The sequence below is a fragment of the Helianthus annuus genome, chromosome 8 (genome assembly GCF_002127325.2).
Source record: "Helianthus annuus cultivar XRQ/B chromosome 8, HanXRQr2.0-SUNRISE, whole genome shotgun sequence".
Taxonomy (NCBI): domain Eukaryota; kingdom Viridiplantae; phylum Streptophyta; class Magnoliopsida; order Asterales; family Asteraceae; genus Helianthus; species Helianthus annuus.
This window is the reverse complement of record NC_035440.2, coordinates 135865374-135883621: the sequence shown is the minus strand read 5'-3', so window position 1 is coordinate 135883621 and position 18248 is coordinate 135865374. Positions and strand designations below refer to the sequence as shown.

Below are 18248 nucleotides of genomic sequence, written 5' to 3'. Positions count from 1 at the left end.
GGGCATATTCACCTAAGGAAGATGAATCACTTGGTGCACAACGATTTGGTTACAGGAGTGCATGTCAAAGGTTTTCATCTGGAAGGGGAGTGCATAAGTTGTGTTAAAGGCAAACAGAAGAAAAAGTCACACCCTACAAAGCAAGTCAATTCAGTTTCAAGACCTTTGGAAAGACTTCACATGGATTTGTTTGGTCCGGTGAATGTCAACAGTATAACAGGAGATTATTACTGTTTGGTCGTAACTGATGATTATTCCAGATTTTCGTGGGTTTCATTTTTGAAATCAAAAGACGAAACGTTTGACAGCTTGATGGCGTTGTTTAAAAGAATTGAGAATCTGTACCAGAGGCCTATTTGTAGAATTCGCAGTGATAATGGTACCGAATTCAAAAACAGTAAGATGGAAGAATTTTGTGATGAAAGAGGTATACTGCATGAGTTTAGTGCTCCGTACACTCCGCAGCAGAATGGAGTAGCAGAACGCAAAAACCGGACACTAATCGAGACAGCCAGAACGATGCTTGCAGACTCTAAGTTACCAATTAATTTCTGGGCTGAAGCTGTTTCTGCTGCATGCTATACTCTCAACAGGGTTCTTACTGTCAAGAAATTCAACAAGACGTGTTTTGAGCTAATCAATAACCGCAAGCCGAATTTGAAGTATCTAGAACCGTTTGGGTCTCCCTGTACGGTGATAGAGCCTAATGGAAAGTTTGGTGCGAAGAGCATTGAGGGTATCTTTGTTGGCTATTCAAGTCCTACACGGCGTGTCTTCGTTCCAAGTGTGAAGCGGATTATTGAAGCAGCGAATGTTGAATGTCAAGGTTACACTATGCCGCCACAGAATCCTAGTGATTCATGGAGATATAATTATGACAAACTTTGGGATTCGTTTGACATGAGAGAAGAATTAGAGGAAGATGAAGATTTCTTTGATGAGCTGGATATTTTGCGAGAGTATGAGTCGCAGCTCAGGTTCCCAGCGGAGTATTCTGAAAGACCTCGGGAAACTTCAAATGACGATGAAGCAGGTCCTAGTAATGCTGGTGAACATGATGATGAAGTTGCTCCTGGTAATCAGTCGGAGGTGAATGATGATCAAGAAGCTGATAACATGCCAGTATTTGACCATGGTGATTCAGATCTTGAGGGGGAGCAGATCCAGTTGTCAAGTCAAACAAACCAAGTTGGTGAACAAGATGCAGAGCAGAATGTTACTAATCTGGAGGGAAATGTAGATGTTCCAAGCGAACTGATGCCGCGAACTCTTTCTTATCATCCAGAGGAGTTGATCATAGGAGAATTGCAATCGGGCGTTCGCACGAGACGTCAAATTGACCAGGGCTTAACATGTTTTTATTCTACAGTAGCACCTTTACAAGCTGAATTTTCATTAAGTTGTTTTATCTCGCAGATCGAACCGAGAACTTACAAAGAGGCGCTTACTGAAGATTCTTGGGTCATAGCGATGCAAGAAGAGTTAAGTCAGTTTGAAAAGTTGGGAGTATGGAAGTTAGTGGATTTGCCGGATGGTCAAAGGAAAATCAATACAAAATGGGTTTTCAAATGTAAGAGGGACGATAGAGGAGTGGTTGTAAGGAATAAAGCTCGACTCGTTGTTCAGGGCTTTAGTCAACAGGAGGGGATTGATTTTACCGAAGTCTATGCCCCTGTAGCTGGACTAGAGGCTATCAGAATTTTCCTAGCATTTGCATCTTGGAAGAATTTCAAAGTATATCAGTTGGATGTAAAGTCAGCGTTTCTTTATGGGAAGGTCAAAGAGGAGGTTTATGTTGGTCTGCCGCCGGGCTTTACTGACCCAATCCACAAGAACAAAGTTTATTTGCTGGACAAAGCGTTGTATGGTCTACATCAGGCGCCAAGAGCCTGGTACGAGACTTTGTCTCAACACCTACTTGCTAACCAGTTCATACGTGGAAAAGTGGATGCCACTCTCTTCACTAAAGTCGTTGATGGTCATCTTCTGATAGTACAAATTTATGTGGACGATATAATTTTTGGGTCAACGAATGAGAAATTGTGCAAAGATTTCGAACAGGTGATGAAGCAGAAATTCGAAATGTCATCAATGGGGGAGATGAAATTCTTTCTGGGTCTACAAGTTGAACAACTACCTGAGGGAATTTTCATTCATCAAACGAAGTACGTGCATGATATTCTAGAGAAATTTGGAATGTCAAGTTCTACTCCAGCTGCTACCCCACTTGCGACTAATCATGGGATTCACCCAGATCTCACCGGAGACAGGGCTGATGAAATGTTCTACCGTTCCATGATCGGTTCTTTGATGTATCTAACTGCTTCACGTCCTGATATCATGTACCCAACGTGCCTCGCAGCAAGATTTCAGTCTAACCCGAGAGCATCGCACATGATTATTGTCAAGAGGATATTACGTTACCTGAAAGGTACTCCGTCATTGGGGTTATGGTATCCTAGGAAACGCGATTTTACGCTCGAAGGGTATTCCGATTCAGATTTCGGATGCTGCAAAGTCAACGCGAAATCAACAACTGCAGGATGCCAGTTCTTTGGTCCTAGATTGGTTACTTGGCAGTGTAAGAAACAAACATCTGTGGTGCTATCTACATGTGAAGCGGAGTACGTTTCTGCTAGCAGTTGTTGCTCTCAGATCTTGTGGATACAGCAACAGATGCGCGACTACGGTTTGCAGTTTCTTAACACACCTCTGTTTGTTGATAATGAGGCCGCAATAAATATCACTAAAAATCCAGTACATCGCGCTAAAACTAAACATATAGAGATTCATCATCACTTTATTCGCGATTGCTTCGAGAAAAAGTTGATACGAATTGAGAAAATCCACACTGACGAACAAAAAGCTGATTTGCATACCAAAGCTTTTGATAAAAATCGGTTTCAATATTTGTTAAAACTTAATGGTATGAAATTGCTTTCAGTGTCGGATGGAATTGCGAGCGTTGATGAGAGTACTGTTGCGGATGAAGAAGAGAAACAATCTGCAATCGTTTGTCGATTTTTTACGTGTTTTGGTATTTAGGGGGAGATAGTTAGTTGTATATAGATATTTTAGATATTTTTTCAGAAAATACAAAAACAGTAAAAAATGCAAAAATACAAAAACATGATAAAATTGAAAAAGAGCTTGTGTATATAGGGAAAATGATTGTACATCAGCTAGACAATTACAGTATGCTAAAGATTTGGAAAGTCAAAATGAGTTAAACAGTCTCACTAACGATGTGTCGATAGGTTTTCATACATTTAGTAGATTTATTTAGGAAATAAACTTAAAATTTCAAACTTGTGAAATTCGTGGGGAACAGTACTTGGATATATAGGTAACCCCTGAAATCTCGTTTGAAAGGTCCCATATTCTGAGATACTAGGTCTTTATACTCAGTGATATCTGGGGTATTATTCCGGGACTTCTGCTGTATGGAAGTACTGACCTAGTCCCCGAATAATACTTTCTGCAAAATGCTTGAAACATAGCATCGCCCTCAGCAAGCTGATGAAGCAATAAAATTGATAGTCGCTGCTGTTGTAATTAAAAGATCCTCTAAAGGGGACACACCAAAAGTCGAGCCGTCATCTCTCTGCTGAACGGAAGTTCTGACCTGAGCTCTCACGGTTTCGCACCTAACCCCTTACAGATATCATCTGTGGTATACTCACCTGTAAGACTGAATATCTGGGATTCTAGATACGGGAGTATATTCAAGAGGTGGGACACATGAATTGAACTAAGTTCTTAAGACACTTAAACTGTATCCTGAATAGATTGAAGTTTGTGTGAGAATTTAAGATGGATCAGTATATCGACAATCGAGGTGAATTGTTTAAGTCTGAGTATGTAATGTAGCTTAACGGTACTAGTAATTTGTCTGAAAAGTTGATATGATTCCCTGACACGCTCGCCAAAAATAAGTTTGTAAATAGTTTACTTTCTACAATTTAAGTTTTTCTGTTATTTCATTTCTTAGTTTAGAACACTTTAAAAAATCCAAAAAGATTTTATTTCTGCTTAATTTTAGACAAACCAGAGTGGAAAGTTGATTGTCGGATTCTAGAAAGATGAAGCAGATGCAGGAGATTCTGAGCTGAAGAATGAGGAGAGCTTACTTTGTTGGAAGTTTGATTGTTTTCTAAGTCACAAACAAGTTCATTAAGTTGATACTTGTTATTTTTTAGAAACAGTTGAAAATGATTTTACTAAATCAGTTTGATTCGTCAGAAGATCAACCAGGGTCATTAAATTGAACTTGGTAGATTAATCAAGTGATCAGGGTCATTAATTTGAAATTGAAGACTTGAGTGGATTTCTAAAACTGATTGAATTTGTGTTTATTGTTAGAAAAGATAGATTGTAACGTTATTGGTTGAGTAACAGGTTTGGAGACTTCATTATTCCCAACGGAGGCAAATTGTCAAAGTTCGAACCAGATATCTCAGATCTCAGCATACTGAGATGGGGAGTTTGTGTAAGGGGGAGTCTAGATCAACAGCTAAAGGGAAGTCTGAAGTTAGAGCTAGGTATTAATCCTGGAACGTGTGAAGAATACTTACGAGGAGAAGACAGAGTTAGAGAAAAGACCAAGACCGAAGACTTAGGAGCTGAAGACTACTGAAGACTATGTCAACATCCAAGGGGGAGTCTGTTGATGCATAGGATGTCTGTTGACTACGTCTACGTGAAGTCTTAGGTCAAGATAGGTTAACAGAGGGTCTAGAATGTCAAAGTATGTATTTTAAGAAGTAGGTTCGCTTTTATATACATTAGTTAGTAGGTCCGCTTTTAGGGACTTAATAGGTTCGCTTATAGTGCATCAGGTGGGTTCGCTTATGTGACAAAGTTGTAGGTCCGCTCATATGGCAGTCCATATGAGCGAACCACACTCTCCTATATATACCTGATGTGCATGTTCATTTGAGCGGACGTATGTGTGTGTGCTTGTGGAACGGAACTCTGTCAAAATCATTTCAGAAAGCAATAAAAAGCATAGGAATTGAAAGGACAAGCTGTGTAACTTCATATATACTGATTCCGCCTTTATATACGAAGATGAACTTCCTTGACTGACTTTTCGGGTCAAAACATGCTTCTGCTACGACCGGTGTGACATTATGATGATTCAACCGGGCTTCTTCTTCCTAAATTTGAAACATGTGCTCTGATACCACTGTTGGTCAGAACCCTTATGAACACGAACACAATGATAAATTACGAACTGTCGAATGAATAACTATATAGAATGTGAAAGTATAAGTGATTCTGATAATTACAATTGAAACATACAAACCCTATTTATACTAAACGAACATGTGCGATTCAATAGATGTGTCTCTTCATAAATAGGTGTGTTCTTCATCTTGTGTTAGAGATTGAATATGAAGAGGTGTGTCACCTGTGATGTTTCTTGATGTTGTTGACCCAAAAGATGCGACCCAAGGGATGTGTCAATCCCTTTAAGGTGTTGGTTATTAACTTTCATCTTGTCTCCTCTAGTCCACGCACTCTGGTAACTTATCTAATTATATCTTTGAACTAACTAATAACTAATTACTAAACAACCCTCGTACTTAGGATGTGAGGGATTAGAACTTCAAATAGGACCCAAGATACATGTTGAATAGCTATGGTTGTTTTAGGATCATCACGAATTTGAGAGGTTATTATAAGCATAACAAGTTCTTTTTTTACGTGATTGCATTTGGTAGCTAAGACATCACATATAATCAAGACAGTCTTATATAGATTCAAAACATACATACCAATCTTCAGCACATATGTGTATCATCTCTAAAGCTTTTTTAAAGCAATCTAAGAGACCCTTTCCAGTCGCACGTTGGACATGACAAAAAGGATGTCCCATAAGCTTAACATCCGAACATGGACACCTCTGGACATTGGATGAAGGATTAGTTTTGGAATACCAATTATTCATGTGATTTATCAACACCAACAACCATGACATCTAGTGGTAGAAAGTATTCTCAACATGGAAGGAAGCCATCAAAAGACCCATCCCATGGATAATGCTAAAAAATCATGCATAATTCATTCTTCTAACAATGAGATAATGTTGCCGTTATGGTTGGTTCCGGTACAAACCATATTTATCCTACAAACTGTAAAAACAGATCCTAACACTTAAAAAAATTAAATTAGCACATAACAAAACAATACATACATAAAAGTAACACTTTTGAATTATATTAGGACATGAAAATTAATCAAGATAATTGATTTTAGCACATATTTGAATGATATCAGCAATTTTCTTAATCAACACATTGAAAACGAAACGAAGATCCAAATAAAGAATTAATTCCTTGTTATCATATTTATAGGGAATTTAATATAATTAATATTATTTAAGATATCATTTTATCATTTTTCTATAATTGTTTGGATATCACGTAACACTTTTTAAATGATTCTTATAGTTTGTATGCGAAATATGGTTTGTATTTGATACTACTTGTCATATTTCTCTTTTCTTCGTTTTACTATGAAATTCTTTTTTTTTTCATAAAATAAAATGGTATGAAATTAAAAAAAAAAACAAAAGAATAATCTAGCCATCAAACATATGTCATCCAATAATTGGCAAACAAGGTTCCAATATCAACAAAAAAAATCTTCCAATGTGGCATTTAGTGGGTCCCACAGGAGACACTTGTTAACAACAACAACGTAAAAGATTTTGTGGATATGACACATCAGATTAAGATAAGAACATATTGCTTCTGATTGGTCAGTATCCAACCAATTCCCTCAATATCCACAAACTCATCAAACCTTAAACCACAACCACTTGATTTCCTTCCACTTGCAAATAATATTACAAAAGGACGTACACACATCACACATTTTCAGTTCTCATATCTGCAAACAATAATAATCCATCCTTTGACATTGCCGGAAAAGTATGGCCACCGTCACACAAGCTCCGGTTGCTGTTTTCCGGCCGTGTGCCTCCCGGACCAGATTCCTAACCGGGTCATCAGGGAAGTTAAACAGAGAACTTTCAGTTAAACCGACCAACACCGGTTCATCGGGTTCGTTCAAGATTGAAGCGAAAAAGGGTGAATGGTTGCCCGGGTTGGCCTCACCAGGTTACCTCAACGGAAGGTATGCATTATCATATTTTTGAAATAGGGGTGTGAACGAGCCGAGTCGTAATCTGCATGAGATTGGGTCATTAAAAGCTTTAATCAAGTCGAGCTTAAAAGACTTCACCTCGAGCCTAAAGATAAGCTCATTTATTAAATGAGCCGGTTAACTTATCGATCGAGCTCGAATACGATCACCCTCGAATAGGATCACGATCCTAAATAAGTCTATTAATTTATATGTTATTTTTATATATTAAATATATATATATATATATATATATATATATATATATATATATATATATATATATATATATAGGTAGAGGATCCTGTAAAAAGTGCTCAAAGTGTGAGAAGTGTAAGAAGTGTATTATAACACTATATATAATACTATATAACACCATATAAACACCGTATAACAATATGTAACAACATATAATACCATATAACACTATGTTAAACTATATATCATTATATAACAAATAGAACACTATACATCTATCATAGACATGCTATCAGACAACCTATAGTGTTATATTTGTTATATAATGATATATAGTGTTACATAGTGTTATATGGTATTATATGGTGTTACATATTGTTATACGGTGTTTATATGGTGTTATATAGTATTATATATAGTGTTATAATACACTTCTTACACTTCTCACACTTTAGGCCCTTTTTACACTATCCTTACCCTATATATATATATATATTTATATTTACATAATATGTATTATTTTATGTAAATATGTGATACATGTAATTAAAAACTTTATATTATATTATGTTATAATTAAAATTTTATATGAAAATAGATAAAAATAAATAACAACATAGTTATAGTTAAAAATTTATATGAAATTATATAAAAATAAATAAAATAACAGCCTTGATTAATATCATATATTTAGAATATATTAAATATGCATATTTGCCTATTATGTGTTACTACATATAGATTATAAAAGACACTATTATAAAAAAATACATATAATAAATATATAATAAACTAGTCGAACTTGAGCTTAGACCTGTTAGAAGTAGGCTCGGCTCGGCTCTTTTACCTTTAATAAGTTAATAATTTAATATTAATAATTAGTAACCATGAAACACTAATATGTTTTCACATTTCAGTCTACCAGGTGACAATGGGTTCGACCCTTTGGGACTAGCAGAAGACCCTGAGAACCTAAAGTGGTTCGTCCAAGCCGAGCTCGTAAACGGGCGATGGGCCATGTTGGGTGTCGCCGGAATGTTGCTGCCTGAGGTTTTCACAAGCATAGGCATAATCAATGTCCCTAAGTGGTATGATGCTGGAAAGTCCGAATACTTCGCATCATCATCAACCTTGTTTGTGATCGAATTCATTCTATTCCATTACGTCGAGATCAGAAGATGGCAAGATATCAAGAACCCGGGAAGTGTTAACCAAGATCCGATTTTTAAAAACTACAGTTTGCCCCCGAATGAAGTCGGGTACCCTGGTGGCATATTTAATCCCCTTAACTTTGCAGCAACTGCTGAGGCCAAAGAGAAAGAGCTTGCTAATGGTAAGAAACAGAAATTTACCATCTTATAGTAAACTAAATTTTATTTATTTGTTTGGTTTATGAAACATTATCGGACCCTAAATCGACCCATCCATAAATAAATGATTTGAAACTAGTCAACACGACTCGATGGAAACACTTTTTATCAAAAAAAAATTATAGCTAACTAGTGTTATGTTATAATCTGAATTTTAAGAAAATGATTTAATAGGTTTTTATAAATTAAAAAAATAAAAATACACATTGGTCAATCCAATTCTCATTTAGACTTTTAAGTTACTTTTTATTTTACCCATTTGACCTGCTAAACACAGTAAAAAAGCCCGATGGCAAATAAATGAGTCAAAAATATCGTCACTAACTTTTATGTTAATTTCAGGGAGATTGGCGATGTTGGCGTTCTTGGGGTTCATAGTTCAGCACAACGTGACCGGAAAGGGGCCATTTGACAACCTATTGCAGCACCTATCAGACCCATGGCATAACACTATTGTCCAAACTTTGTCTGGAAACTAAACATCTTATAATAAATATATTAAAAAAAGTGTGTTGTTTTGCTCTGTTTGTAAACCGTGAGTGCATGGGTTGTGACACTAGATCTAAGCTTTGTTCTAATGTACAGGGGAATATGAGATGGTTATTCTATGATTCATTTGAACTTTGTCACCCTCTCATTAGAATAAAATAAATATCTTGATGTATTAAGTATTAACACATTAGATTCACACTATACAACTATGGTGTTTAGTAAATTGATGTTAAAAAACATTGATTAGCCTATATCCTTCAGTTATGGTTGTTTGTCGTTAGATGGTCTCCTTGCTGCAGGTAACCATATCCATACATGAAATGGGCGGGTCAGATATATAGTACATCAATTATTATGTTATACTAGGGATCCTTCACGAGCCGAGTCAGCTTCAGCTTAAGCTTGCGCTACAAGTTAAATGAGCCAGCTCATCTCGAAAACTCTTAACGAGCTGAAATTTTGAGCTCGAGCCAGCTTATATGTTCTGGAACTTTTAATTTTTTTTTTTTTATAATTTGCACATATGGATAGACATGACAACAACAAGAAAGGTGGGTGAGTGTTTTTTTTTCCTATAAAAGTTGGGTTTTTTAAATGGACTATAGCTTGAGTGAACTAAGCAAGTAAGATCATCTCGGCTCGATAATTATATATTGAGTGGGCTTCGAGTCATAAGCTATTTGAACAATCCTAAATATTTTAAAAGTTATATTTCATTTATATATTTTAAAAGAAATGATTTAGGTGGTTTTACGCATTAATATGAAGGGCTTACTTTGAGTAGAGAATAAACGAAAAGAGGAAATGTGCCGGGTTAAGGTTCCAGTCATGACATATAGAATCATTGTAGACGGGCCAAGGCATCTCAAAGTTGCAATTCAACGAATAATCTAAAAACCCTTGTAAACTTCTTATTGTTCCGAGCATGGTTTCATTTGGAAGTGCAAAGGTAAGATTACAGAATGAATGAAAAGGGAATTGGTCACTGAGTTGTGGTCTGAAGTTTTACATAGTTCAGTCAAACCACCTTCCTGCATTGACCGGTCAACATTTCATATGACATTAATCTATAGTTGAACAGTTTGGAATGGACACCTCAGAACACTATCCATCTTTGAAAAGAGAATATTGGTGTATAGATTTATTAGGCAACTCTAAACAATTGCCTCAAATATCACCTGCATTTACTATCATTCATTGCATTTATTGTATAGATTTCTATTTTAGTCATAGGAGGATTTTACTCCTCAATACTTGTTCTTTTCTGTGTATTTATACCGATTGTATTCTTCACTGTAAATCATCAAAAGTTGTTACTATCTCATGGTATCAGCCTTGATCCTGTCTCCTTGACTATCTTCTGCCCTAACCTTTTTCTGTCCTCTCTCCGACTCCATCATGTCTTCTTCAACAGATCTCTCAAGCATTCCTCTCCATTCTCTCAGCCACTTAATCAATATAAAACTTAACTCAACAAATTATCTCCCGTGGGAGAAACAGATTACCCCTGTTCTGGCCCACCTTGATCTCCTCGGCCACATTGATGGTACGAAACCCTGCCCACCCAAAACTATCACTTCCAACAACGAAACCTCTGCTAATCCAGCCTTCATCTCCTGGAAATCTTCCGACCAAAGGGTCCTTCTTCTCATAAACTCCACCCTCACCAAAGAAGCTATGTCCGAAACAATTGGACACACCACTTCCTTCTCGGTCTGGACAGCCCTTGCTAATGCCTACAGCCATTGCTCTATTGAGCGAATCCACAATTTAAAAGACTCTCTTCATAACCTTCAGAAAGGTACCGGTTCTGTGGCAGAATACGGTCGGAAGTTCAAAGCCTTTTCCGACCAGCTTGCATCTATCGGCCACCCCATCAGTGACGAGGATAAACGCCACTGGTTTCTTTGTGGTTTAGGTGCCTCCTTTGAAACCTTTTCCACATCTCAAAGAGCAATCAAACCTGCTCCTGCTTTTCGAGACCTGCTTGCAAATGCAGAAAATCAGGAACTATTTCTTCAAAAGCTTCACGGTCCTTCCACCCAACCCGAGGCTGCCTTCTATTCTAACTCAACCAGACCAACATACAACAACTGATCATCCTCTAACCGTGGCAAGGGCCGCACACACCAATCAAAAGGGCGAGGTAATACCTACAACAAACGTCCTCCTCATTGTCAATTATGTCGCAAAGATGTTCACTATGCTACTACTTGTCCTACTCTAGCGTCTTATGCTCAAAAAGCCCTCAATCTAGATGCAAATCTAGCCCAAGCATTCACTGCTCAATGCAGCCTTGCATCCGAAATTCCCGACTGGACAGCCGACTCAGGTGCCACAACCCATATGCTTACTAAAAATTATGGTTTAACCGATTCTAAACCTCATACAGGTAACATGAGTGTTACTTTTGGTAATGGTCAAACATTACCAATCACTCATGTTGGGAACACAACTCTAAACAATTATCTTTCCTGACAAAATGTTATTGTTGTTCCTAATCTCACCAAGAATCTACTCTCAATTAGTAAACTCACAAATGATTCTCCCGTAGATGTCTTATTTTCTAACGATTACTTTCATATTCAGGACCCAAAAACGGGGGAAGTTCTTGCTAGAGGCACCAGTGAAAATGGTTTCTATGTGCTCACCCAAAGTCATAAGTCTTTTGTTGTCGCACTTTCAGCCTCTCATTTTCGTGCTTCGTACAATAAATGGCACAGTCGTCTAGGACATGTTTCTTTTGATACCATCTCTAGTTTAAATAAACATGGTCATGTCTTTGTTACATCTTTATTACCAAAACCAGGTTTATGTAATTCTTGTGACTTATCGAAAGCAAAACATTTACCTTTTGTTGAAAATAACAAACGCGTGCAACATGTCTTAGACTTAATTCATTGTGATCTTTGGGGACCCGCACCAATTGCATCTACAGATGGCTACTTATATTATGTAATCTTTGTAGATGACTACTCTCGGTTCACACGGTTTTATCCTCTAAAGGCTAAATCTGATTTTTACAACATTCTCACCACCTTTTTAAACTTTGTCCAAAATTAATTTTCTAAAAACATCAAAGTTTTTCAAAGTGATGGTGGAACCGAGTTCACAAATAATCGAGTTCAAACTTGTTTTCAAGAGCATGGCATACATCATCGCTTGTCGTGTCCCTACACACCGGAACAAAATGGACGAGCCGAACGCAAACATCGTCATATCACCGAAACCGGTCTAGCAATGATGTTCAATGCTCATGCTCCACCAAAGTTGTGGTTTGATGCTTTCACTTCCGCCACTTACAATATATATCGTCTTCCAACACAACTTCCTGAAAACAAATCCTCCTTTGAACTTCTCTTTAACAAACCTCCATCATACTCCAATCTTCGCATTTTTGGGTGTCTAGTGTATCTGTATCTTCGTGACTATACCAAAAATAAATTATTACCACGAAGTGCTCCTTGCATTTTTCTTGGTTATGGTCCACGATACAAAGGTTTTCGTTGCCTAGATCCCTCAACAGGTCGCATTTACACCACTCGACATGCTAAATTTGACGAAGATGTTTTCCCATTTCACACTCCTTCCATAAACACCGACACATTAAACCTAACCTTCACCAACTTTGAACACTCTTTACCCACCCCAACACCTCAAACACCTCAACCAATCAATACCTCTTCCACCTCATCCACCACTCCATGTCACCGCTGCCCCATTACCGGGTCATCATCACTCCATCTCCAGCAGCCTAAATACCAATCAGCCCAGTTTCGACTCCTCCTAACGGGCAGAACACTGCTCACAGCAGTCCAAACTCTGCTCATGGCAGCCCTTTCTCCGACTCTTCTAACTCATCCTCTAGCCCTCTCCCAAATCCTCTGTAGGAACGTTTGCAGACCCAAATGAGTCGTTCAGAGGTTATCTCTTGCAATTCAGATGCGGAATAATAAGAAAAGCAAGTAGATGTAGCTTGTTCTTCCTTCTAACTATCTTTTGTATTGAATAGAAACAGTTTACAGCTCAAACGTCACACCGGCAGAGCTTCGGCGTGGAAAACAACAACTCCTGCTATGTGGATCGCTCATGGTCTATATATAGGGATCTGGGGCCGCTCATGTGGTCAAGTGACACATGAGCGGTCCAAGCATGTATGAATAAGCGACCCAAGATGACACAAAAGCGACCCAAGATATGTGTGACCCTAAAAGCGACCCTAGCTATACAAAACCCTGTTTTCTCGTATTTCGAGCCCTATGCTATACAATATGATATACGACTTGATTCTAGACACCTAGACGGAATCAACAGATGTAGTGCACCAACAGACTCCCCCTCAGATGTTGATGGAGTCGCCAACACACCTTGACTGTAAACTTGTGTTTTCTCATCTGCAGTCTAGATCAGTCTCTGGGCTTTCTCTTTCTCTCTATCTTCAGACTCCCCCTCTCGATTTACTGGTATTCTTTTGTTCTTCAGTAACATCTTCAGGATCGTTGTCTGGCATTCAAACACTCTAATTCTCTTGATCAGATCTCTTGATTCCTTAAGTTCATCAGCATCATCAGTTTGTCATGATCTTCAGAATCAGAATCTGATCTTCACAGACTTTTAGAATCAAATATCCTGGCTCTATCAAAAATCTTTAGCTTTACTTTCTGAGATCGAAACCTGGCTACCTGCACAATCTTAACCTAAAAAATAAATTTTCTAATTTTATCACATATCAGATATCTCTGCACCAACATATGACTCCCCTCAAAACAATCTATGAATGAACCACTTGAAGAAGATAAGATTTAACGAAAACAATTAGATTTACACAAACACTCCCCCTCAATTACTGTTCATCATGTTTAGCACTCGGAATTTTGAAAATCAGTTTTCCAACATCAGTTGTCGAAAATCTTTTTGAATCTTTCAAAATTTATGCTAAAACACACACAAAATCTTTTTGGTTTTTTCAAAGTGAGAAAATAAAATGCAGAAATAAACTATTTACACACAATATTTTTGTGTGTTCGTGCAAGAGGATCATATCAGTTTATGAAACAAATCACCAACACCATTAAGCTTGATTTCATTATAAGCTTTAAACAATTTACCTAGATTGTCAGTATGTTTGTCCTCTTAAATTCTCAACACAAATTTCAATCGATTCGAGATACGAGATTAATGTTTTAGAGACTTAAACTTAATTGTGTATCACTCCACTTGAATATACTCCTGTATCCAGATCCCAAATATTCAGTCTTACAGGTGAGTATACCACAGCTGATATCTGTAAAGGGGTTAGTTGCGAAACCGTGAGAGCTCAGGTCAGAACTTCCGTTCAGCAGAGAGATGACGGCTCGACTTTTGGTGGGTCCCCTTTAGAGGATCTTTTTGCATTTCAACAGCATCGACTATCAATTTTATTGTTTCATCAGCATGCTGAGGGCGGCGCTTTTTCAAGCATTAGCAGAAAGTATTATCCGGGGACTAGGTCAGTACTTCCATACAGCAGAAGTCCCGGGATAATACCCCAGATATCACTGAGTATAAAGACCTAGTATCTCAGAATACGGGACCTTTCAAACAAGATTTCGGGGGTTACCCATATATCCAAGAATAGTTACCCACGAATCAAGCAAGTTTGATTTAGGTTTATATCTCGTTTCAATTTACTAAATGTGCGAAAATCTACTGACATCCGCAGTAAGATTGTTTAACACTTTTTAACTTTACATTTCTTTAGCGTGCCGCGATAGTCCACTGATGTACTATCATTTCCTCTTTTTCGCAACAAAACTCATTTTTGAATTTTATCATGTTTTTGGCTTTTTCAAATTTTCAAATGTTTTTGGATTTTCTGAAATTTCCCTACTCCCCCTAAAATGCAAACACATTTTAAAGAAAATTTGAAAATTTCTAAACTTTTGACCTACTAGAAATAAAAAAACAACAACAAACTGTACAGAAACTTGACAACTGGCACTGAATCACATCAATTCGCCATTCACCAGGCATAAACAATCTGAACTCCCCTGTCACAAATCATTTTCTCATTTAGATTTCAAAACATTTAAGTTTGTTTTAATCAAAATGATTTTTCCGGAAAATGAATTTGTGTTGATAACAACCACTTGTAGGTCTATCTTTTAAAAACAGGGATGTGGTTCATCATCTTGTCTATCTTTTGCCATATATAGTAAATCAAGTACAATTTAATGTCCCTGATTTACCATTTGCCTTTAAGAACCTTCTGTATCACTTGTAAATGTAATCACTTCAAAGAATACACTCAAAATTTAACCACAAATACCACTTGTGGGATCAAGATTACCACTTGTAGATACCCAACAACTACCACGTGTAGGAATATTACGTCTACATCACCATTATACCAATCAAAATGCCGATTCCTGCTTCGCAATTACCCACCTGGAAGCTCCGGCGTGGTCCTTTCACCTGTAAAATCATCCAAACATTAATCACAAACATTCAAACAAACTTTTAAACACTAGAAAGATGCCGATCATGATCCACGATATAAACTTGGGATCTCCGGCGTAGTCCTTTCGACTATTCTGGGAAACAGACTTCCCTCCAAGTCTTCTCAGACTTGAGGACTTTCAATTCTTCAGCTGTAGGGTTGTATGTTGCCTTTTTAGTTGCGTAAAAATCTTTTACCCCTTTAGCTTTACCACTCAACATTTTCTCAAAAATCTTCTTAACATTCCCGTAGAATGTTTTCTCAGCATCAAATTCTTTTTCATCATCATAAAATTGATTTGAAATTTCAATTTTTTCAATTTCCTTCATAACCTCCTCAAACTTTAACGATGGAAGAACATCATCATTTTCTGAACTTTTCTCCATAATTTGTGGCTCTTCTGGCTTTGTGGAACCAGATTCATCGCCGACTTTCACTTCTCCTTTCTTCGCAACCCAGACCTGGTTGTCATTTCCCTGTCTTTTGTAAAATTTTGTCTTTTTCTTTGAACATTCTCCAACTTCATTTTTCGAATTTTTAAAAATTTTGGATTTCTCAGATTTTTCTTCAACTTTGTCTTTCATCTTCTGAGAAGCTCCCTGTTTTGCTTTGATATTTTTTGAACAATCTGATGCAATGTGACCAGCTTCATTGCATTTCAAACAGGTTTGAGCATTTATCGGATGAAATACTCCAGTTCCATTCTTTCTCTTTTCAGCAAGAAACTCTTTGTTAGTTTGTCTCCAAAATGGTTTCTGTTGTTCATCTTCCGAGCTTCCACCTGTCACAAATTCAGATTTCATTTTAGAATTTTTCATATTTTTATCATCTTCTGGTGGAATAAAGCCAAAACCTTTCTTTTTATAGCTACGATTTTGGTTGGTTTTCTTAGGAAATCCAGGACCAGAATTGTAACCCTTTTTCTTGTTTAAACGTTGTTGAACTCTGGAAGTATATTTTTTAGGTTTTTCAAAATTTTTTAAAACTTTTAACTCAGGAATATTAACCTCTATTAGTTTAAAAGTTTTGTTGATTAGATCCGTTTTAACACTTAAAATTGGAAACTCTTTGTTGTAATATAATTTGTCAGAACCATTCAAAGTATAAACAACTTCGAATGCTTCATCATTCAAATCAGCTTTTGATAACAAAAACTCTTTACTATAAGACTGTTTAACAGACGAATTTTGACTGTTGACTGACGATTTTGACCCTCCAGACTCAGATTTTGACTCTGTCTCCTCATCAGTATCCAACACCTGATCGACCACCTTTTTGATTAGAACAGACTCATGATCAGTATCGGACGAGGTAAACGTCACATCAATATTTTCTGGTAAAACGTCAGTTGTGTCGGTTTTAAGCTGTATATTGACTGCTTTTGCAAGTTGTTCCTCATTTGGTTTCCTAGGTGAATACCCATCCCAAATTGGAGGCGGACACTTGTTATAGCTAACGGTTGGTTTCTTACCACAATCTTTCTTTTCTTTCGGCTTCTCTGCTTGAAAAGCTTCCATACCTGCAACAGTTGGGTAAACTCGATCAATAACATAATCAGAGGTAGAATAGCTCAACAATAACCTCCTAATCCTCTCATTTTCAATCTTTTCAGTTTCCAACTCTTGCTTCCATTTGGCACTTTCTTCAATGTAGAAATTTATAGCTTTTTGCTTCGACATTAAAGTTGCATTCATCATCATTAGTGCCTGTTCTCTTTCTGTGTTTGTCTTTTGGAGACCAGTTACTGTTTTGTTCAACACGTCGTACGATTCCTTCACATAATTGAGATTGAACAATAACTGCTCTTTCTTTTTCTCGTACTCAGCTATGATGTCATCTTTTGCTGCACACTCTTTGCAGGCTTCCAAACACTTCTCACATTGCTTGATGACTTCAATAATCTTTTCAACTTCGATTGTTTTAATGACTTCAACCAATTTTTCTACTTCAATCACCTTTTCCACTTCAATCACCTTTTCCACTTCAATCACCTTTTCCACTTCAATCACCTTTTCTTCTTTCACAGTTTCTGTAATCTTTTCAGCAACACTTTCAACATTCTGAAATTCACCTTCAGATTCAGATTGTTGATCTTTTTCAGCTCATTCCTCTGCCAGTTTCTCCATTTTTTCTGCAAAATAGAAATGAAAACTATTAGGAGACAATTGAGATTTTGCAATATTTATATGTTTCTCTTCCTCATCATCACTGCTGCTTAGATCTGGTGATCGATCAAAATGTACAGACTTATCAGAATCACCATCTGATACATCAGAATCCGATGGTGTTTTGTCAAATACAACATCCTGTTCTTGAACAGTTTCATCTGAATTATCTGAAATATCCCCAGAGTGTTCTGAAAGTCCATCAGTACTATCTGAACTTTCATCAGATGATACAAATTTTTCATCTCCACTTGATACATTCTCTCCAATAGATCTCATCCAAGTAGCAAACAAATTTGGCTCTCGGACGATTTTTGCAATGAAAGCTTTAAAACCTCCCTTTTCATCCACGAACATATCCCAACTGAAACCTTCTGGTAGTTTCTCATCATC

At 37.1% G+C, this 18248-nt stretch overlaps 1 protein-coding gene across 1 annotated transcript; it reads left to right on the top strand.

Moving 5' to 3' along the window:
* Nucleotides 1-6796: 6796 nt before the first annotated feature.
* LOC110873832 (chlorophyll a-b binding protein P4, chloroplastic) lies at nucleotides 6797-9395 on the top strand. The gene is made up of 3 exons (XM_022122847.2): nucleotides 6797-7143; nucleotides 8268-8683; nucleotides 9063-9395. Exons 1-3 carry the CDS (start codon nucleotides 6941-6943, stop codon nucleotides 9197-9199), a joined length of 756 nt encoding a protein of 251 aa, XP_021978539.1. The 5' UTR covers nucleotides 6797-6940; the 3' UTR covers nucleotides 9200-9395.
* Nucleotides 9396-18248: the final 8853 nt, after the last annotated feature.

Bases quoted from the DNA above. Each gene is read 5' to 3' on its own strand.
- LOC110873832 (XM_022122847.2), top strand. From the start codon at position 6,941: ATGGCCACCGTCACACAAGCTCCGGTTGCTGTTTTCCGGCCGTGTGCC. The intron at 7,144-8,267 runs GTATGCATTATC...TTCACATTTCAG, and splicing joins CCAGGTTACCTCAACGGAAG to TCTACCAGGTGACAATGGGT. The intron at 8,684-9,062 runs GTAAGAAACAGA...TGTTAATTTCAG, and splicing joins AGAGAAAGAGCTTGCTAATG to GGAGATTGGCGATGTTGGCG.